At 36.3% G+C, this 23,621-nt stretch overlaps 1 protein-coding gene across 1 annotated transcript in view; it reads left to right on the forward strand.

The window, feature by feature from the left end:
* Positions 1 to 43: 43 nt before the first annotated feature.
* LOC113227512 (ITG-like peptide) overlaps positions 44 to 23,621 on the forward strand; it is a 76,708-nt gene continuing 53,130 nt past the window's right edge. Inside the window, exons 1-3 of the mRNA XM_026460449.1 lie at positions 44 to 82; positions 15,938 to 16,085; positions 21,579 to 21,717. Of these exons, the coding sequence (XP_026316234.1) occupies positions 75 to 82; positions 15,938 to 16,085; positions 21,579 to 21,717 (295 nt within the window). The 5' untranslated portion in view covers positions 44 to 74. The remainder of the gene's footprint in view (positions 83 to 15,937; positions 16,086 to 21,578; positions 21,718 to 23,621) is intronic.

The raw sequence follows: 23,621 nt of genomic DNA on the forward strand, positions 1-23,621 counted from the left end.
TGCGCGGTATTCCTGCGCGGATCCCGCTCGGTATGGATCGCCAGTTGAAGTACAGGAGCGCCAGAACACGGACCATGTCTCGGTGAGTGTCTTTACTATCTTCACTTTTAAATGCGATTTTGTTATAGGTTAAAATGGAAAGAGAATGTGAATGGAGATATTAATATAATATAAAGTTGTTCGGAAGTGTTACCAAAGTACTAAACGTTTAAAAAAGAATATATTTATGAATAGCACAAATTTTATTGAACTAGATTTTTGTTCTTTGATTATCTTAGCGAAGATTATTTTAACTTTGATTGAATATTGTTTTTAGTCGAGATAATTTTGGATTTGGACGAAATTTTTATTATGTTAGGTACACTTTAGTGTGTTCTTAGAAAGTGTAGCGGAGTGTAAATAGGATTGGGTGTTAAGGATGAGTGAACATAAGCAAAGGATAAGACGTACATGCGTGAAAGGCAAACAAAACAATGACAAATAAAAAAACAGTCCTAATAGTATTTTATGCAATCGTTGCATAATGCGGTTGTTTTCGAGCTCCAAATTTGTTTGTTTCTGGTTAGTGTCATAGTTTTACTTGTATTATATAATTAGTATCTTGTAACTGTGCCAAGAAAAATCAAAAATAAATAATGAGAGGGTTTTTAAATTACCTTTAGTTAATTAATTAAATACACGAGTACCGTGTTTAGGCCACGAAGCTTTGCCGAGTAATGATGAGATATTTATTCGTAAGCATACGCGTTAAATACAGTTTACATATTTAAGATTACGAAATATTTTACGAGATATTGTTTAAACCAGCAGTTATTATATAGTAACTGTAGAGCTCCTTGTGGAAGAGTTCGTCCAGGGAAGTACTGCCACCGCATTTATTTCTACCACCAAGCAGTAATGTCAGCATTACTGTGTTCCGGTTTTGAAGGGTAAGGGTGCTGGTGAAATTATAGACACATGGGATTTGTTAACTTATGTCTCAGGGTGAGGGGCGCAGTGGTAGTGCCCCCTCAGGCATTGCATAATAATATTAAGTATTAAAAAAAAACAGCTATGTATCGTTAGGGTAAGTTCGAATAAGTCAGACACGTTAATTAATTTTAACCGTTTTTAAAAGAGACATTTTGTACGCTATCTTTTGCTATTTATAACGGGTATTTGACCATTTGTCACCGAACCGTGATTTACCTAATGGACGGCAGACAATGTTTAGTAACAACAATAGTAGTGTGAGATGAAAAGGCCAGTAAAAGAAGAAGAACTTAGACGAACACATTATCATTCTAGCTTTAAGATTTCAAGCCGATTAATGAATACCACACACATGAGTCGTTATATACATTTTTTCATCACTATTACACACAGAGTACTATCCACACAGAACTACCCTACAATGCCTACCTGCAAGTTTTGCCTGGACAATAACCAATTTAAAACATTTCTTATTGAAAGTAAGTAATGACAAAATATGACAGTCTCGCGCGGGCGGGGTGATCTTCATTCCATACCATGGAAGCGACCCCGAAATATGACCCCGATCGTGCAAAAAAGAAAGACTGCTTTTCGGTACCAATTTTTAAAGAGGTCCAAACTTATGTAGGCAAATTTTTAACCGACTTCATAAAAAAAGGAGGTTATACGTTCGGCTGTATGTATGTTTTCAGATATCCCCGTCGATTGTGGACCAATTTGGAAAATTATTTTTTTTGTTTGAAGATGGCACCCTCTCGTGGTGGTCCCATTGTCACCAAGACAGAATCTGATGAGGGGATCCCATGAAAATCGACAGAAACCCTCAAATTTTATAGCCATGTCCGTGTATTCACCAATTTCTCCATCAATTGTGCACCGATTTCGAAAATTCTCCTTTTGTTTGAAAGGGTATACTCTCGAAGTGGTCCCTGATTATTATACATATATAAATTACTAATTATTTTCCGCAAATATAAGTCGACTTTTCACTTGACACAATACATGTAATCAACAAATCACCATGACTACCAGAAAAGAAAATGTAAAATATACAAAGGAGTTCGTAACTGATCCATTGTCACCAAGAAGTCAAAACCTGATGAGAGGATCCCATAGAAATCGAAAAAAGCCGATAACCGCTCACGCGATGCGCTCCTCCTACCGCAAAATGGCGGCTATTTGGTTTCGCAAATTAGAAAAGCATTCAGTTTAAATACAAGTTTTTATAAATAAAAATTATTATTCTGCATTGCTAAATAAACACCCGTATCCGTATTACCAACAAAAACATCTCAAATAAAATACAGTAATACACCGCAAATCCTGCACTTAAAAAGCACTAATGAAATTTTTGGTGTACTTGGATAAATATGATAATATTCCGTTTGAGTGGTTCTAACGTTTACCACGAAATTACTCCTTAAAGGGTAGTTTATAAACATTTATATTCAGGGTAAACTTAAAAAACGCTACTTACGGTATGTTTTCAATAAATAAACACCAAAATCACCAGCCCAAACAATAACACACACGACTGCCATGACGTATTTTTGAAGTTGTTTATTTTTTTTAAATGACAGACCCAGGCATTGAAAACTTTATGGTTTGCTAGAGTAGTTACCGAAATAGCAAATAATATTAATTCTTTTACCTGTTATAACTTCGATATCCGATAAATCGGTATAAAATCATCACCAGCACAACAAGGTGCGGTATGCGTCTGCGGCTGCATGTATCGCGTGAGAGCAAAATCTTGAGGTCGGTTCCTTTTTCAATGAAAAAGCTATAGTACTCTAGAATTGGCCATGTTAAGTTTGTTATCGACAAGATACGGTAAAATATGATCTCTTTTACGTATTCTAAAAAAGCAACGCATACAAGATTTTTGCACTCTATGAATAGTCTTACTAGTCTTTATATACAGTCGAGGGCCAAAAACGACGTCACAGTAATGGGTAATGAGGTAACAACATTGGATTATATAATTGCAACCATGTTTTTGGATCTAAATAACGTCCCAAATTATAGAGAGACGTAAGAGCGCCCAAAACAACGACCTATCTTCTGGTGAACATGTTGTACGAATCTAACAGTTCAGCGTGTTGCGCCAGTAACTGGCATACAAATGTTAATAGCAAATTTTATACAATATTCACATTGGATCTTAAGTAAAATAAATTACCTGCTAACATTCGTGACAGTCGGTTGCATCATTCAAAGTGAACTTTCTGTTAAACTCGGAAATAATCAGTAACATAAATATGAACTTATAATTTGTTTTGATAATAGTATTATATTGCGTATGTATGTATTTATGTATATAAAGTTTATGTATAGAATAAAATCATTAATTTCGTATTAGTGATGAAAGAGATTTTAATATACTCCATTTTACAGGGCTCGACTCTAAAATTAAGACTGGGGGTTCGAGTTTTTATTAATAAGACTTAGTCGTTATACTATAAGATCCAAAAGACTTAAACGACTTGAAAGACTCAAACGACTCGAGTTGTTTGCTAAGAACTTATACCTATTTTATGTCTTATTAAACCCGAAGTTTATAAATAAAAATGACGTAAGTAGTATGTAGTAAATAATCATGTTTATTTACTTATAATAAAAAACGTAAAATAAATACTTTGTGGGTAGAAATAAAACCACGCCATACAGCTCATGACTCGCAACTCCCGAGGCTATGAGGCGCCAGTCGTTTTAGTCCTATAAGTCTTTTAAGCTTCCTAGGGTTAAAAGACTTCGACTCGAATTAGTCTTCAGTTTTAGTCTTATGACTCAAGACTTGAGGGTTAAGAGGGAGCATGCCAAAAAAGTTTTAACGTTGGCTCCGCCCAAATTTGTGAAACAAATATATGCCTGAAGTTCGCGTGACATGCGACAGGAGATGTTGAATTTTGGGCATTAAAAGTACCAAATTCGTTTTAGCGGAATAACTCTAAAACTAAAGGGATTTAAAAAAATCCGTAGTGACAGTTCTCGATCATGCATAAATATAATTAATTATCTAATTTTTGTCCTAATAACCTGTAGCATTTCGAGGATGAATCGAAAAAATGTGAAAATTAGAGGTCATTTCGTGATTTTTATCTATCGAGGAAACTTTATTGTTTTATGTTTCTGATTAGCGTGTATTCTTGAATATATCGTGTAGTTACTTACAATATTTTATTTTTAACTATAAAGTGGATATACCACTCTAAAATCAAATCGAAGATTAGGAATTTTTCCTCTGCTCCCTCTTAGTATTGGGCGTGAAGTTTCCGATCCCCATTGGGCCAGAGTGAAAACTAAAGCCCATGTGAGAAGAGGCCTGTGCCCTACAGTGGGATTATACATAGACTAACAATTTTACAAAGAATCAGATGTGGGTGGCACAAAATCTTAAAATTATTTTACGTATTTGCACCATCACTATTTTCATTTGATTGTTCATAAATAAATTAATTTTCAATTACGCTTATTTCCAACTGTTATCGTTTTCTTATGAAAGAATTAGAATTAATTTTTTATGATTTAATGAATTTGGAATTCCCAAGTTAATTTAAAAAAATAAAAGAATAAATGTACTTTCTTTGATATATTTCTTTATTGTCAATATGTACGAATGAAAAAGAAAAAGGTTTTTTTATATTCAGCCTAGAAAAAAATATCTTTGATCTTTTATTCTGGACTGGAATGTTGACCCTTTGAAAATACCGACTTCTTGGAAGTGAAACTATTTTCTCTGATCTAAATCACGTTTATTTATTTTATCAAGCGTTTGGAGCCGTTTATAGGTCCCGGCTGACTGATCATGGAACCTATAAACAGGCTGATACAATGGTTTGTTTGAAAAAATATATATCCAAAAACCTAAAAACTCGAAACCGACTACTTTACACAATAATTGTGTATTGTATGTACAGTTGTACCTGTAGCATGGCATTTCAAGTGTTATAAATCTCTCCGTGACTATATTTATTTCAATTAATAAAGCTAAGATTGCTTATTTGGTAATTAACTATTGGTATACGTTTTGAAGAAGAAGGACAGCTATATGAAATTGCGTATTATAGCTGTCTTTATTGTGTAAGCTTCGCCTCGAAAACGATGAAACATAATATCGAGTTTCTTGTAGTTTCTATTTTTAAATATTTTACTTTATATTAGTTATTATTTACGTATTTCTAACTACTCTCACGTATTGAATTGTATTAAAAATTTTCTCCTCACCTTTTTCCATTAATTTGTATACATGAATTTGTTTGTTTTTATTATTTCTTTTCATCTCGTTTGTCGCGCTCAATTTTTACATTGATAAAATTACTATGCAGAGCTGTCAAAGTATTTTAAAATCAACTGTGGCCTTGCAGCTATGTTTGGCACTATGTTAATCTTTTGCCGCCATTGGTGGCGGCGCTCGCAATGACATAAAAATGTGACGTCACGGTTCTCGCCATGTTAGTTATTGTGATAAAATATTGAAATGTATCACTCGAATTCGAGAGCTAAACGTAGACATGGTAGCTTTAACGAGGCGGTATGCTACTCACCCCCCTTACTCACGTAGGGATTGAGGCATTTCTTCTGCTAAGCTACAGATTTATAGGCAATCAAATTTAGGCAATCAAAACATGATATTTTATTCAAATTCCTTATTAACTCGTACTATGAATAAAAAAATATTTATAAAAGTTTTTCTTTTGTTCATTTTTATAGCGGACACTTAAGAAATAATACGACCTTTTTTATAAAAAAAAGCCGAACCTCAAAGTTCGTGAAATTACATCTATTTGCCAAGTTTTATTGGAATCGATTACCGGAAAGGGCGCGAAACCATATTCATTCCCAAGTTTGCCACCTTTAGAGGTGGGGGTATTTCAAATTTAAACGGAACCAATGCTGAGGTGCTCTCTTTCCAATAAAAAAAGAATCATTAAAATCGGTTCACAAATGCGTTATGAGTTATCGCGTAACATGCGTAAAAAAATTTAGTCGGATTGAGAACCTTTTCTTTGATAAGTCAGTTAACAAAAACGTTTACTACAGTTTCAGATAAAGAATACCCGATTTATATATAACGCTAGTTGTTTGCAATTTGTATTGTCCAGGTAAGTAATTTGTATCTATGAAGAACTCGACTTTTCTCTCTGTCTAAAAACCCTTTTACCGCAGAAGCTTCCTTTTTAAAAAAGTCAGTATAAAAGAGAAAAATGGTTGAAATATAATAATTTCAGTGTAAGTCACGTTGCCTCATTAACTTTTAAAAAGTAAAGTGCTTCCGCGAAGCACTTAAGCGCATAATTGAAGTTTCACGAGCAATTACCTTGAGAAGCAGCTTTTAACTTTTTAATTTATTTTTTCTTTAAATTTGCTTTTTCTTTTATAAATTAACTGTATTATGTAGTAGTATGTATGTAGCTCGGTGTGTTGTCGTCCATATAAATACACGGAATTAGACCCGCCGCAGTCCCGACCCGACTCACATCCGACCCGCACCCGCTCTCTGTGTGCTTCACGCTTAAATCCTTTCCATAGAAAAGACCCATGCCTAATAGCAGGACGTATATATGGGTTGGTATTGATGATGTTTTTTTATTTTTTATTACACTAGGTGATGGAATAAACAAACCGTGCGAATGATGGTTAGAGACCCGCGTGTCAATCAGAGCTTTGAATCCATTGACATACAATTATATGGACGTCGGGTCCGCGCTAAAAAGTGTCCGCACTTGTAAGGCGCTAAAATCGTATACAGAGCGCGACACTCCGCTTTAGTCTTCATTTGTTCTACGGACAGCGCGATACTGCGATGACATAACAATTTAAATTTCGAATAGGTTGACTTGGGACATTTTTTTCGTGGTTTTTGTATTAGACCCGTCGTCCATTTATTTGTAAGTCAATGTTTGAATCGCAAAGAGCACTGCCACTACGCTCCTCCGTAATTACACTAGCACCCTTACCCTTCAAAACCGGAACGCAGTAATGCTCACATTACTGCTAACGGCATATATTGGTAAAGCAGTACTTCCCTGGACGAACTTGTAACGTCCTAACGAGTTCTTAGGTTAACCATGGCCAGAGGACCGGTAAAGGGTCTGAAACGTTGGTTTGTTTGAAAAAACAAATATACGCGTAAATCCGGAAAAATAGTTTCATTTCCTATGTCGTAACGTTCTATTTTAACATTATACCTAAATCTAATATTAACTATTTATGAAATGCTTATATCTAAATAATATACACATATTTACAATGTACCTATAACTAAATTTTAATCGATGGAATGTAACTTGTTGATGCATTAACACACGGTACATATTTCGCGGTATGTGTATTGGGGTCAGAGGCGCGAGTGCGGGAGGCTCCGCCGCCGGCCGTGTGGCGTCGGAAATAAATGTATTGTGATTTTTTAAAATATTTATTTCAGTTGGTAAAGCTGTTTGCTTATTAGGTAATAAACTATTGTTATATATTTTGAAGAAAAGGACAACGATATAAAATTGAGTATATAGCGATATTTATTGTTTATAATCATCGCTGCGAAAACGATGAAACATAAAAATGTTGAGTTTTTGTAGTTTCTCTTTTTTGCATTATATTAGGTATTATTTACGTATTTCTAATTACTCGCATGTATTGAACTGTGTGCCCTTGTGGCCTTGCAGCCATGTTTGTTACTATGTTAATCTTTTGCCGCCACTGGTCGCGGTCCTCGCAATGACATAAAAATGTGACGTTACGGTGCTCGCCATGTTAGTTATTGTGATAAAATGTCAAAATTTATCACTCGAATTCGAGAGCTAATCGTAGACATAGTAGCTTTATCGAGTCTGCATACTACGGGCATGTATAATATTTATGTTTATACTGAGAACGATGCCACAAGGGTGGTGCCGGTGTGTAGCTGCCAATGCATCAAGTACCACACGAACAATGCGATGTTGCAACGTAACGCCGCTTGCTTTCGCACCGCAGCACCCCTTCCCGTTTCTCCTGGCCTCTTCCTTCCATCTTTATAAATATTCTATAGACTATCGACTGAATATTAGTCGCGCTTATGGAATAAATAACCGAACTTGATTCATTTGAATCATCCCCGACCCATTGTTCATCCAATTACTAACCACAAGTTCATTTGAATTGTCAATTTTTGGAAGTTCATACATATATACCTACACTGTATTTAGAACTAGTTTATGAAAAATACAAAGAGGAGACATATTTTAGTTTCTTCATTTATATATTCTTTTAGTTAATTTAATATATATATTTGACGGCCTCCGTGGTCGAGAGGCTTGCACACCGGTTTTCATATAAAATATAGTTTCATTACCTATGTGTAACAATCGCGAAAACCTAAGAACTCGATATACTAACTATTTTGTTTTAAAAAAACTGGCAACCCCACAAATGTCATTTTACTCCGTCTTGTAAAAAGACAGACTATGAAAATGATTATTTTTTAAACACGCTCGGAAATGTTTGCATTACTTTCAAAAAACGAACACGGAAAGTTTATCGTTTATGGACCATGCCACTTCCTCCCGGCCAAGGGTGGCAAAGTAAGCATGAAAATCCATTATATATCATCTAAGCTTTTAAATCTACCTACTAATAATAATAATAATAATAATAATAATAATAATAACGCACACACTCAACATAGCCCCGCACTAGGGAAACCCTGTGTCGCGGGTGCCATGGACACACACATAGACAACCACAAATTACACCCAAACTCACGAGAGAAATAAATGTAGGCCATACAAATATTTCTCCCGGCCCGGGAATCGAACCCGGGGACCTCTGCGTGGCAGTCCGGTATGGTAACCGTTCGGCCACGGAGGCAGTTAAACTAATATTGAACTATGTAAACAGGCAAAAACAAAAAACTCATACAGCCAACTGCCCAGTGTTCATAATTGCGAGAATTAAAAATACCGTACCGCGTACTTAAAAAAAAAGAAAATGGCGGTAACATTTAGTGTTTTGGTCCCTCTAGAAAATTCATTACATGAATGAACAGATTGCCATTTGGACATGGCAAGTTTTCAGCACACTTAAAACGAATCAAGATCAATTCCTCCGATCAATGCGAATACTGTGATTCAGCTACTGCAAATTTAAATCATCTCATTGTGCATTGTCTTGCCTTCAATGTGCAAAGGTTATTGCTAGTAGATGGCCTAATGAAGATTTATGAAGAGGAAGACATTCCCCGCCTCCATCTCTACTAGGAAACGTAAAAAGTTATGAAGCTATTTACAGTCACCTACATCACCATTTTTGATGTCATATGAAGATTGAAACTATTTACAAAGTGAAACCAGAATGAAGAAAAGAAAATAAAGAATAGGCTGTATGGCATTATGCCAAAACAGTTAAAACTCTACTTAAAAAAAGTGTTTTGGGATTCTTTTGTTGTTTTCGTCTTTTTTGTATTTCGGTCGCGGAAATGAGTGCTAGTGAGAAAGGCGATAATGAAAATCATTGACTTACAAATAAATGGACGACGGGTCTAATGCAAAAACCACGAAAAAAAATGTCCCAAGTCAACCTATTTAAACGTAGTGACATGTCAAGGAATATGAAAAAGCTAAAACGTTGAATTTAAATTATAATGTCATCGCAGTACTGTCAAATTTTGCTTGCTTCGCTGTCAGTCGAACAAACGAAGACTAAAGCGTGACGATTCGCTCTGGACCTTTTGGAGGGAAAAGTGTCGTTTTTATTTTGACTTTCAAATATTTTGTGAAATCTAGTTTAAAGTGGAATAGGATAGTGCTATTGTGCCTTAATCGAAGATTAAAACGCGAAATTATACGAATCTCGAAGTAAAATACCCGTATCGGCCCGTTCTAAGGAATCCCGAGTCAATCCAAGCACGCCGCCTCAAATTGCCTATCCTCTTTGTGGCGGCCATATTTACAGAAACATATTTAAACTTCATGTTTGGGCTGATGGCTTTGCCAAAGCCTTAATAAACTTAAAAAAACTAAAGCGTGAATGACGCTCTGTATACGATTTTAACGCCCTATAAGTTCGGACACTTTTTAGCGCGGATCCGACGTCCATATAATTGTAAGTCAATGACGAAAATACAAAAATAGATACACATCATCAGAAGTTCACCAGAATATTACTGCACAAAAGCAATAACATTTTCTTTAGCAATTGTCCGAACACGTCACATATTACTTTTAATATAACCATGTAATAACGAGGATTGCTTGACTCCTATTAATATAACTCATACTCGTCCAACAATCCGTTACTTCCCGACCTCTGCAATAATCTACTATATAATATATTGTAACATAACAATGATAACATAGAAAAGTTATTGTAATTATCACAGACTAAGCTAATATACAACAGGCGGCAACCTTAGAATAATAACGCATAGAATGATAGTTTCATGTCAAACGAACTGTCACAAGTGAGGCAAAAATCGAATTCATGTAGGCTAGTTTTAGTAGTAGGTTAATTTTCGGTTTTAGTGAATATTTATATAAAAATACAAGTTGAAACGCGTTACTTCCTTGTGGAATGTGATGTTAAAATCTATTTTGTTTGTCTGACGTATTTTTACACTCATTTACCGCACATTTCGTCATTTTTAGCTAAAATTCTGGAGCTGTTCGCGGTGCAAGTTGACCTTGAGCACTGAAGGCCCGCCCGCTCGTGTAGGCCCTTTTGGCGCGCTTCAATTTGCCTCACTTAGCGTGTGCGGGCTAGGTTTCTATGCGTTATTATTCTAAGACGGCAACCTAGTACAGGAATTTAAAAGCTGGAAAGGGATTGAACTCCCCCCAAAGTTTATTTTTGTTCACCAGCTACATTCAATATCCAGTAAACCTTACACGTAAAGTCATTTTTAGAATAACTTATGATATACCACTGCCTGACAAACATCCAAGGTGACTTTACCTGCAATATGATACTCTTAATGGCTCTAGTATCGCAACCATGGAACTTATGGAATTAGATTTTAAGGTTATAATAACAGTCGAACTAATGGTGTTGTGTTAAATTAACCATCAACCTAATGTACTTTTGGTTAATGGAAGCCTATGTCATAACAGAAGTGTAATTAGACGAAACGAGGTTCGAAATGACGTCATAAACGTTATTACGGCATGATATAGGTATTATGGCGTGGAAAGATAATTGGTCATTCATTTAGATACTGTTACACATTAAAGCGTCTAGGGTAGGACATAATAAACTTTGGCTGTTATTATTTATGCTGTCATCATGCGTGTCACATAAGCCGTAGAACGATGACCTGTGGTACAGAAAAGTGCTGGATTGTAGACCAAGGGTAGGTACCAGAATCGTCAGCCACCAGAAGGCGAGATGGACGGACGATGAAGTTAAAAAGGAAAAACCTGGATGTAAATAGCCCAAGATCGGAGAGAATGGCGTGCAACGTGACGCCTACCCTCAGCAGTGGGTGACTAAAGGCTAAAGGAGAATCATAAGTGTCTTCTTCTCTTCTTGTTTAATATCTAGGCCCTTGTTTCGCTTCAGTCTAGCCGTTTGGGAGCTACGATGCCACAGGCAGGTAGACACAAATACGAAAGCGATCTCTTCGCGAGAATGATCTTCTGAGAGTGATCTTTTCGCGTCGAGGATTAAACACCAGATTTTTTTTTCTCTCAACAAGTACAAAATGTAGGTAATACGATGGAAGTGAAAAGTTGGGAGACAGCAACCAGAACTAGGTTATAGGTTAAATTATCATGTGCTGTGAGTCACCTGGTCTCCGACACCTGGATTACAACTAACGGTCGGTTAAAAAGGAAAAATAAAAGAACAAGAATAAAATCATTTAAAAAGTTAAAATACTATGTGTGTGTGAATTATACTTCGTATTGCAGATTAAACCTCGTATGTGTGGGTTGAGTAAGCAGGGTTATCATAATTTCATTGCAACCTCTTTCTTAAGGCATACATTATGTAGCCACCAGACCCAAGCAGAATACGTAGAGGAATTCGAGGATCTCGCTAAATCAAAGACTATTTATAGTATATTATATATTGGCAATAGGTAACTAGCTTATAGAGGTATAACTTACATTCATGTTAGAACTCTTACACATAAACAAGATACGACGTCGCGTCGAGTTGCGACGCGTTTTACGATGCAACGTCGTATTGTGGAAATCCACGACGAGCAACGTAAAAAAATCACGACACAACAAGCAACGTGACACGACGCATGACACGATGTCGTATCGTAGAAACTCACGGTGCACTCCCCAGTGCCGCATTCATTTGTTATTCAATATTCAAAGATGACTTTGTATTCTTCTGATGTTTTGTCCCATAGTACAGGACGCTCCTCGGCGAGGGTTATTAAATAATCAACCTCAATGTCGTCTGTCGTCGTGACACGTTGCAATGTCGTGTCGTGAATTTTTACGTTGCTCGTCGTAGCACGACGCGACGTCGTATAGTGTTTATGTGTAATAGCCCTTAATCGGCGGCTCACGATGCAAGAAAGTCTTTTTCCGTAAGAATTGACGAGATATAATGAAAAGACGGATACGAAAGGAATACATGGAAAAAAGGATGGTTCAATATATGCCCTGCCTTGTTTTTGGCAAATTGCGGAAAAGGGCGATAAGAGAGCATTACAACGAAAACGATGTAGGGACAAAGATACAGAAAGGCTTAACTGGTTTGGGCGTGTAAAGAGAATAAATGAAAGAAAATTGACGAAACAGATTTCTAAGGCGGATGTGAATAGGCAAGTACTAGGACGACATGACCACGACCAAATTGAGGATTTTTTTAGCAGATCTCCTTGTGACAGAGTTTATCCAGATACTGCCACCAAGCAGTAATGTGACCATTGCTGGGTTTCAGTTTTGAAGGGTAAGGTTGCTGGTGAAATCACAGGCATGAGTTGACAAGTCCCATTGTCAACTCATGTCCCAAGGTGCCTTGGTATAATAAAAAACAAAATTGTATTCATGTGCTATATTGAAATTACCTTTGTCTACTCTACTACTATGATTCAGATGCATTTATTTTGCAAATGTAATACTACAGTATAAATTGCACTACGTGTCAAAGTAGTAGGAGCAGTTTTTGCAAGAACTTTCTTTTGTAAATCAAAATAAAAGAATAATTTTAGATGACAATGATTCAAATTGTTATTGTATTAAAAAAAGTAAGGTTAGGCAATTATGAATGAAAAATGATATCTGATAAATGTCCACCACAACCAAAGGTTACAGGGATATTTTTTTTTCGAAAATTCGGCTGGAAATGCGGATACGGTCAATGGATTACGCTATCGATCGATGTTAACTCAATTTTGGGCTATTATTGATGATATGGATATCTTGGTACTTGGTACTTGGTGTAACGGGCTGGTGTCCGCAACTCGATATCACTAACATGTGGTTTCGACAAGACGGTGCCGCAACTCACAGTGCCACCGAAACAATGAATTTATAGCAAACCAAATTTCTCGATCGCATAATTTCACGAAATTCAGCGTTAAGTGTGTTAAGTTCAGCTCGATCATATGATTTAACATCCCTGGATTCTCGTTTATGAGGTTATGTTAAAGACAGAGTCTATATGGAGCCAATCGAATTTTGATTGCAGCCTTATAACTCAAAATTCGTGAAGTGATTAACGTAATAGACCCACTATTTTGTTAAAAAGTGATTAAAAACTTTGATGAAAGAATCGACTTCTGTGGTCGTGGTGGATATATATCAGATATCATTTTTCATTAATCATTGCCAAACCTAACTTTTTCATCTAAATTTATTGGTTCATTTTGATTTACAAAACAAAGGTCTTGTTGAAAAACCCTATATAAAAAAAAGAAAAATGAAAATTATAAGAAAAATACACAATAATTACAAAATTAGCAATTCATTAAATGATATTGTTGTCATTAAATTACATATTATATATCATTCTCCGTCAAGGATCGTCATAAGTTGATAACAAATATACAAAAGTATGTAAATGAGATTAAAATTAGAATAAAATAGAACATACTCGATATCGTTAGAATTTTAGGTCCATAAATTCATTTACAGAGGTTATGAAATTTAATTAAAAGTGATTATGAAATAAACAATAAAAATTCTGAATTTAAGACATTCTTGTTCAAACAATAAATACGTCTACTAGTTGATGTCACTTTTTAACTTGACTTTACCAGGATACAAGCACAGTTATGAATCGCAATTATGCGCCTCGACTCTAAAAAGACGCAGTTTCCGATCGGGAGAGGCAATCAAAATCAAGCTGCAGGTGTCACTTTTTTAACCGACTTCAAAAAAGGAGGAGGTTCTCAATTCGACTGTATGTTTTTTTTGTATGTATATTACGCGATAATTCCGGTATTTGTAGACCGATTTTCATGATTCTTTTTTTGTTGGAAAGAGGGCACCTCCATATTAATTTCATTTTGAAGAAAATCATCCACCTCCAAGGGTCGCTGATCACGCATGAGCTTTCATTTTTATAAATAGCGCCTAAATTTTACTTAAGGAGCAATTATTTTAATGGTTGGTTTTGCTATTCTCCAATTCAAGGCGTTTTTCTCTCAATATACTTTGAGTAGTGAGAACCGGTTTTTATTATCTCCTGTGTCAAGTCCTGTATAGTGGCGAACTAGGGGATATTTCAATAAAACTTGGCAAATAGATGTAATTGCACGTACTTTTGAGGTCGGTTTTTTTAGTACTCTGCACTGAGATTATTGCAAAACCTTTTTGAAATAAAATAAATTAAAAAAAACATAGCATCTGGCACGGTTTGCTAGAAGACGTTCGTTCGAATCCAGCCGAGTCGATGGATTTTTTTCTAAGCGTTCGACCTTTATATTAATAATTATGGCAAATTGAATTCATATTTTTTAAAGTCAAAAGACTACGTAGTGACATATCCTGACATTCAATAACTTATTTACAATTTATTATTAAAACGACATCTCTAGTCAGTTGCTGTAAAGGTACCTTAGGTGACGTCTGCTGTCCAGATTTTTTCGTTCCATACCATTGACTTACAATTATATGGACGTCGGGTCCGCGCTAAAAAGTGTCCGCACTTGTAAGGCGCTAAAATCGTATACAGAGCGCCAAACTCCGCTTTAGTCTTCATTTGTTCGACTGACAGCGCGATACTGCGATGACATTACAATTTAAATTTCGAATAGGTTGACTTGGGACATTTTTTTCGTGGTTTTTGTATTAAACCCGTCGTCCATTTATTTGTAAGTCAATGTTCCATACAATGAAATAATCCTTACATGAAACTGAGTCGATCAGCACTAAAAAAAATTTGTATCAATTTTATTCATTAAGCGTCTTCAAAAAAAGGAGGAGGTTCTCAATTGGACTGTATGTTTTTTTTGTATGTATGTTACGCGAGAACTCCGAACTGATTTTGATGATTCTTTTTTTTGTTGGAAAGAGGGTACCTCAGAAGAGGTTCCATTTAAATTTGAGGAAAATATTCGACCTCTAACGGTGGTAAAGGGGATGAATGACTTTTGAGGTCGGTTTTTTTAGTACTCTGTACTGAGGTTAAGTTATGCTCTCATCGAATCTTCTTGAATTGTATCCTATTAATGTATACATAATTATTTTTATATACAACTCACACTTGACCATATAAATGACTATTCCATCATATTTTTACTCAATTAAAAGATAGTTTTGTTACTTTATTTATATCAGTTTTGTTAACTTATTGTTACCCCTTACAGAAAAACTCAATTCTCTCTACGAATGTCATATTAAATGTAATGTTTTGGATATTTCTAGTTTTATTTTCAAAAAAATTATTGATGTTGATTTATTCATTACAAAACGTACTTTCGATGTCAGTTTAATGCTTTTTGATATCTCTTATATTTATGGAATAATCGCCTGGGCACTCTTAACGATTACAGCCTGTATAAGTATATGTATGTTTTTGTCAACAGAATCAACATGGCCCTTAGCGCTATCCTGGTACTTACCTGCCTTGCCAGTGCCAACGCATGGGGCGGTCTCTTCAATCGCTTCAGCTCTGATATGCTGGCCAACCTGGGCTATGGACGCGGACCGTACCGCCATTATCCTTATGGACAGGTAAGCTCTTTCTATTTATGTACATCTGGTAGAGCTATTGTAGAGTAATTGTACCTTACTTCATTTGAAGACCTTGGTGACCCAGGACCAGGGGTAAACAGTGGGTTAGAATAAAACCCAATCAATCCGCCCGGGTTTTGACCGGGTTTTTACCCATTTCTGCCCAAAATCGTCGGCAGAAGCAGCGAGTAATTTGATATTCCATACTTATTACAAATTTTTATGTAAAAAATATTTATTAGATGAAATAGAGGCGTCTCTACACAATATTTACCCACCTTGTAATCCTGTAGGTTTTCACTACTAAGAATGCACATCATGACTCGATTTTTATGACGATCAACTCAAGCGCTTACGTTGTAACGCTTTTTTGTATCAATTTATTTCAACGCGATTTTCGCTATTAAAATCCATGGCCGCGTAAATCATCCAATAACGTATAACGTTACATGACGGGGCGTGGGTTAACTGCAAGGACAGGCTGCAAATTTTGACTATACCTTAATCACCACGCCCCTCAACGACTTTTGGGCATGTTTTCGACGAAAACTTACTGCCTGAGATGCCTTTTTTCAAGCAATTTTGTAATACGAACTCTCACCGTCCTGAAACGAAGTCAAATGTTATCCAACCTAGGCTATTTCTGCCCAAAGAAAAGGTTCTACATGCAAAAGGTCAATTTACATATCTCACCACACACTGGCCTTTACACAGATTACAGGAATAATGTCATTAAACGGTCAGAGGTTTATCTTTATGTGGTTTTGACCTTTATCCGTGGAGATTCCAAACTAATATAGTAACTAGACATGCCAGGTGAAGTGAGACCTTATAGACGTTCTCTTCATCGCTTTCTTTTCACGTTAAAAAATAAGAATTCAATTTGTTATAATTATTAATACAAAAATCGAACGCTCAGAAAAAATTCATTCGATCCGGCCGGATTCAAACCGACATCTTCTAGCATACAGTGCCAGACGCTTTACCAACTAAGCCACGGAGCGAACCAGCGGACCTCACGAATTTTTCTATGTGCTTCCGTCGTAGGACGTTCGATAACTGTGTTCTGAATAACGTTTGTAGCCTTTGCCATCGTTTCGGTTCGGTTTCGAAAACCACAGTTTGACGTACGATTCGGGTGTTGTGAATGAAAATGAAAAGAAATCGGTGCACAACTGAGTTATCGTAAGGTTCTGCATCGACCCCCAGGTTCGTTCCAGTAAGAACGCTAGACATTCGATATCATTGTAAATTTACTTCAAACAGGTAAAGAAGCCGGTAATTTGTAATAAAAAACATCGAAATTCTTCAAAATGAAACACGTAACGTGGTTTTTGTTTTTATCACAACAAATAAGGATTTTTCCGGGCCAGCTCAAACTGATTTCGGGTTAACAAATATGAAGTGTAAGTTAACGCGATTCAACGCATGAATACTTGCTGACCCCTGAAATGTCAAAATGGTGCGAAATACCGAAATCAATTTATACAGCCCCTAAATTGCCAAATGAAAATACACCCTCAGGTGTTGTGCTAAAAATGATAGCTATTTTCGTTGTGCTCAATTTAGTATAGGTACAATGTTGATCTGCTATTTTCAGATTGGTTAAGACTAAATTGAACTTTCTGCTTTTAAAAAAAGCTCAATTGATGCTATTTATAAATAAACGGTAGCACTTATGACGTCAAAAAAATAACATAACCCATGGTCGGAATAGGGTTCTTACCACGGTGTTACAATTGAGTAAATACATGTATACATTTGGATGCAAGAAGTCGTTTACTTGTTTCGAATTCATAGTGAAAGATCATGGCCTACCAAAGTATAAAAATTGTAACCTGATATATGGTTAGATTTATAAAACAAGTATGTTTTGTTGTTATTGTTGATCAGAACGATATCGGCCTTATTCCTACTACAGGTGACCGCGCAGAGATCGTGTATGAGTATAATGATATTTATTTTCCATTGACTTACAATTATATGGACGTCGGGTCCGCGCTAAAAAGTGTCCGAACTTATAGGGCATTAAAATCGTATACAGAGCGTCATTCACGCTTTAGTCTTCGTTTGTTCGACTGACAGCGAAGCAAGCAAAATTAGACAGTACTGCGATGACATTACAATTTAAATTCAACATTTTAGCTTTTTCATATTCCTTTACATGTCACTACGTTTAAATAGGTTGACTTGGGACATTTTTTTCGTGGTTTTGTGTATTAGACCCGTCGTCCATTTATTTGTAAGTCAATGTTATTTTCACATAAAGTCAGACAATAACCGAATAAGGGTGAGGCCAGACGGGCGTAATTTTGTGAGTTGTGAGTAACATTTTATGAGTTGCGCACGTGTGCGAACGTATTACATAGGATATTTTGTGTCGTACTAGTGTAAAGGAACCATTAAATATAGTATGTATTTATGAAGTACATTTTAGAAAAAGAAACTGGGTACATCCACTCAATATGAAATGATTAAATTGCGCGCAGTTTTATATATTATATACAAGTCTTACCGCTCACGCGTAGCGCTCATCCTACCGCAAAATGGCGACTATTTGGTTTCGCAAATTAGAAAAGGATTCAGTTTAAATACAAGTTTTTAAGAATAAAAATTATTATTCTGCATTGCTAAATAAATACCCTCCGTACTACAACAAAAACATCTCAAATAAAATGCAGTAATACACCGCAAATCCTGCACTTAAAAAGCACTAATGAAATTTTTGGTGTACTTGGGTAAATATGATAATATTCCGTTTGAGTGGTTCTAATGTTTACCATGAAATTACTCCTTAAAGTATAATTTATATTCAGGGTAAACTTAAAAAACGCAACTTAACGGTATGTTTTCAATAAACAAACACCGACATCACCAGCCCAACCAATAACACCCACAATTGTCGTGACGTATTTTTGAAGTTGTTTATTTTTTTTTAATGACAGACCCAGGCATTAAAAACTTTATGGTTTGCTAGAGTAGTTAACGAAATAGCAATTAGTATTAGTTATTTTACCTGTTATAACTTCGATATCCGATAAATCGGTATAAAATCATCACCGGCACCTCTAGGTGTGGTATGCTTCCAGTGACGTATGAATCCCGTGAGCGGTTATGTGAACATCCAGATCTATTTGTTAAGTACCACTACATGCCAATAAATGTTTTTCAAGAATTATTAAGCCTAGTAAAACCTTTTATTACTAAGGCAGATACAAATATGAGACAAGTCATCAGTCCAGTCGAAAGACTAATAACAATTAAGTTGTTCAATTATTTATATTTTAATCTCCGTATCAAACATTTTCGCAAGAAACGTCTATACTCACGCGCATCCTATACGAAAGTGACCCCTTACCCCTACCTCCACCTACGTCAGTCGTCATAATGTCCGTGAGTCGGCAGATAACTCATTTTGCGTCGTCGTGTGAAACAAACCGTACTTTTCAACTCAAACACAAAATTGCGCTCGTCTGGCCTCACACTTAGGGTTTTCACACAATTAACAATATATTAAACATCAAATCTTTATTTATGTTACAAGTTAACAGCATAGATTTTCAATATTTTGTTACTTAGAATAGAAAGTGTTTTTTTAACTGCATAAAGTAAACGAGTAAAAAACCGTGAACGACAGCTAATCGTGTCGTGCTATATGCGAACAACTTGATTTAAATAAACAAGCCACGACACTATAAACTGCAGAACAATCTGGGAACGCGCTCTCACACATTCATTATTTGAAACACTATGAAAACTTGATAATTACTGGTCGCAGTTTAAAAAGAAATAACAAAATTCCGAAATAATATATAAAATAATTTAAACTTTACCCTGTTGCCATATCATTGAAAGTCCAATGATACGGCAACATTTTATATTTACCTACATTTTATATCTATCACGTACATTTTATATTGAAATATCATATGTTGCCATCTAGCGGGCAATAGCTGAACTACGACGAATTCGAAATGTTTACTTAGTTCTCCAAAACAGAAGCGACAATTGCAGCGGCATAAGGTTTAGGCCCATTTCTTGTAACAAAAATAATTATTACGATAAATAGAATTTTATAAAAAATGAATTTATAGAATTTTATAAGAAAAGAAATTTATAAAAATTATGCACCTAAGGTAAGACTAAATGATGATATGAAACACGACCATAGATAATTTTTTTTTCTTTTTTTTTTCATTTTTTTTTATAACGCACACACTCAACGTAGTCCCGCACTAGGGAAACCCCGTGTCGCGTGTGCCATGGACACACACATAGACAACCACAAATTACACCCAAACTCACGAGAGAAATAAATGTAGGCCATTTCTCCACACACATTTCCACAAACTTTTCTCCCGGCCCGGGAATCGAACCTGGGACCTCTGCGTGGCAGTCCGGCATGGTAACTGTTCGGCCACGGAGGCAGTTTTTATATTACACGTGCAACTATCACTTTTGTACTCCAAAGTAGTAAAATAAGGCATTTTTTCCGATTTTCGAGGTTACGTATGTCAAAGTCAAAGATCATTTATTCCGTAGGTAAAATAAATTTTCACTTCAAAACGTCACATTTAAGCTACTGCTTGTTCACTACGCTGACTTCCCTGAGAAGAACGAGCAAAAATCTCTAGGGATTGCTCTTTTAAAATAAACTTAAATGCTATGGAATACACTTTGAATCAAATTTGTGTGGATTCTGGAGCCGTGTCGTCTTTCCATACATCTTTATTAAACACTTAGGGTCGTATTCCAGAACTCTACTCAATGCTCAAGTCAGGACTTGAGTATTACAGTGAGCACTGAAAATCATACTCAAGTCCTTGCCATTAGAGTCGTATTTCCAGTGCTTGAAATCATACTCAAGTCTGCTCAAGTCCTGACTTGAGTATTGAGTAGAGTTCTGGAATACGACTCTTAGTCTTCAATTTTGTAATATGACTTTTCTATCAAAATATTTTAAAAGTAGTTTTTAAACTTAGTAAATGATAATCTTAATATATGCTCCGGAATCTTATTGTAAAAACGGATACAGTTCCCCATAAAAGAGTCGTTTACCTTGGTTAAACGAAATCGTGGTACCATGAGTTTAGATTTACATAGCTTTAAGGTTAATATTATGGATACCTTCTTTCTTATTGAAATTATGTATATTTTTACGGGCATATAAAATATTTGAGTAAATGTAAGGTGATCCTACAGTCATGGTACCAGTCTCCTTAAACTTTTCTCTGAGAGAAACCCGAGAGCCTCGGTACACAGAACGAATCGCTCGTTTTTGCAAGCTTAATTGTAGAGCTCAAGTATGTGGAACTTCGCGTACAATTGGCACACGTTCCACACAAACTAAGCACTTCTATATATTGTATGTATTGTTCTGTACCCACCAAAAATAATACCAACGGCAGCCTAATTGCTTATTAGACACTTCTTAATAGCCCTAATAAAACACGCACAGTTAATAATGTAAAAACCCATAATTCTCTTTCTCAGGTGGACCCAGAGGAAGTGTACGCCGAAACGCTGGAAGGCAACCGCATAGATGACGTCATCGACGAACCGGCTCATTGCTACAGCTCCCCCTGTGCTACCAACGGTGATTGCTGCCGCGGTCTTCTGTGCCTGGAAACTGGTAAGTCACCTGTGCTTTGACATCACAGCCACCTCATAGCTACCTACAGTTCATCTATGTCTAAAACAGTTCTTTTTCTTATCGTGTCGATCGTTCTTTTATTATAGGACGATATTGACCCTGAATAGTACGTTGCTACTTTGACTGCGCTGTCCGTGGCCGCGTAGAGATCTTCCCTCATATAGGTATTAGGACACAAGGGGCACAACAGTAAGTGCTGCAGGGACTGCGTTGGGGCACCGCAGTGACATTGGGTTTGACAAGTATCCTTGAAACCCCATTAACACATCGTATCTCTCGGTAATTTGGTGGCCATATTTTATAAAGGGTATCGACTGTCACTCTCTTGTTTGTAATTCTCCGCGGAGCATACTACTACACAAACAGTAAGGGCTTAAAAAATATTTAAAAAAACTTATTTTATGGCATGGCAACCTTTTTAACCGATTTTGATGATTCTTTTTTTTTGTTGGAAAGACTTTTTTTTGTTGACTTACCCTAAGTCACTAGTGGTCCCATTTTAATTTCAAGAAAATATCCACTTGTCGAAGGGTAGCAAATTAGGGGATGAATCCATTTGCGCGCACTTTCCGATAACAGATTTCACAAACCTTGGCAAATAGATGTAATTCCACGAAATTTTGAGGTCGGTTTTTTTTATAAAAAAAAATTATTTATTATCCACAGCAGCATATAACTTTGGATCCATGACTCCCAACGGTCTTTTTTATCATAAACTGCGACAGGACGAACTAGTCGTGCGCCTGGTGGTAACCAACGCGCCCGCCACCCTGAGACATAATATGTTCTAAATATAACCCTTACCCTTCAAAACCGGAACGCATAACATTTTATTTATTTATTTATTTTTTATTTATTTATTTTCAGGTTACAAAAGACCCATAAAACACGTACCTTATAGACTAACATACGAAATAATATGATAAAAACAATTTATTTATTTACACGTATGGACCGCAACGTGAGTGTCCGATAGCCGTCCTCGGAAACGCCGGAACATGACAGCCTTCGGCCAAAAGTCCTCCTTCATGAAGGTCGACAGATGTTGAGTTGGTACTCTCACCACAAATGAATTAAAATTCACCTTGTGGCGGGACTCCAACTGCTCGACCTTCAGGGCAGCCTTGGGCTTTCACCCGTATGTACTCCACAAAGTCTGCGGATATTATAATGAAGTCGTGACACATATAGCAACGTCGTCGGTACTGCTGGACGCAATAGATGACTGGGGCCAGTCGGGGCGGTGCCACTAAGGTTACGGCTAGTGTACTTCTTTTTTTTTCCCCACTTTTTTAAAGCCGTCCTCGTCGCACTGGTCTACTCCTCTCGGTGGTGCTGACGACACAGCTCCAGAGATGAGATTCCGCGTTTTCTTTCAGCACTACTAAAAAGCGGTCTATGTCGACCCCCAGGGCTCTAACATAGAAGGTGTGAATGGCAACGAAAAACATAGGGGAGCAAGAAACATTAATGGGGTTCCACGAGAGTAGAACCCATTCAAGCAGGTTTGACTTAACAACATACATAAGTGGTATGGAGCCTTAGCCTACGGAGAGACGTTGACTCTCTGTGTGTGTTCTACCGCCTTTATAATGGGGAGTGTTCTGAGGAACTTTTAGAACAGGTGCCACCGTCTTTGAGAGATAAGTTTAAGGAAATTAACATTCTTACACACCGTCTTTGAGAGATAAGTTTAAGGAAATTAACATTCTTACACTAGCCTCACAGTACATTTATGAAAATGTAATTTATGTTAAAAGGAATAGTAATTTATTTATGAAAAATAGTGACAGACATAACATTAATACGAGGAATAGATATAAACTAGCTTTTCTTGATAGTCGTCTTCACAAAGTCAAAAAATCATTTAAGGGGCAATGTAT

Source organism: Hyposmocoma kahamanoa, unplaced genomic scaffold (assembly GCF_003589595.1).
Source record: "Hyposmocoma kahamanoa isolate Upper Pololo Valley unplaced genomic scaffold, ASM358959v1 211, whole genome shotgun sequence".
Lineage (NCBI taxonomy): Eukaryota > Metazoa > Arthropoda > Insecta > Lepidoptera > Cosmopterigidae > Hyposmocoma > Hyposmocoma kahamanoa.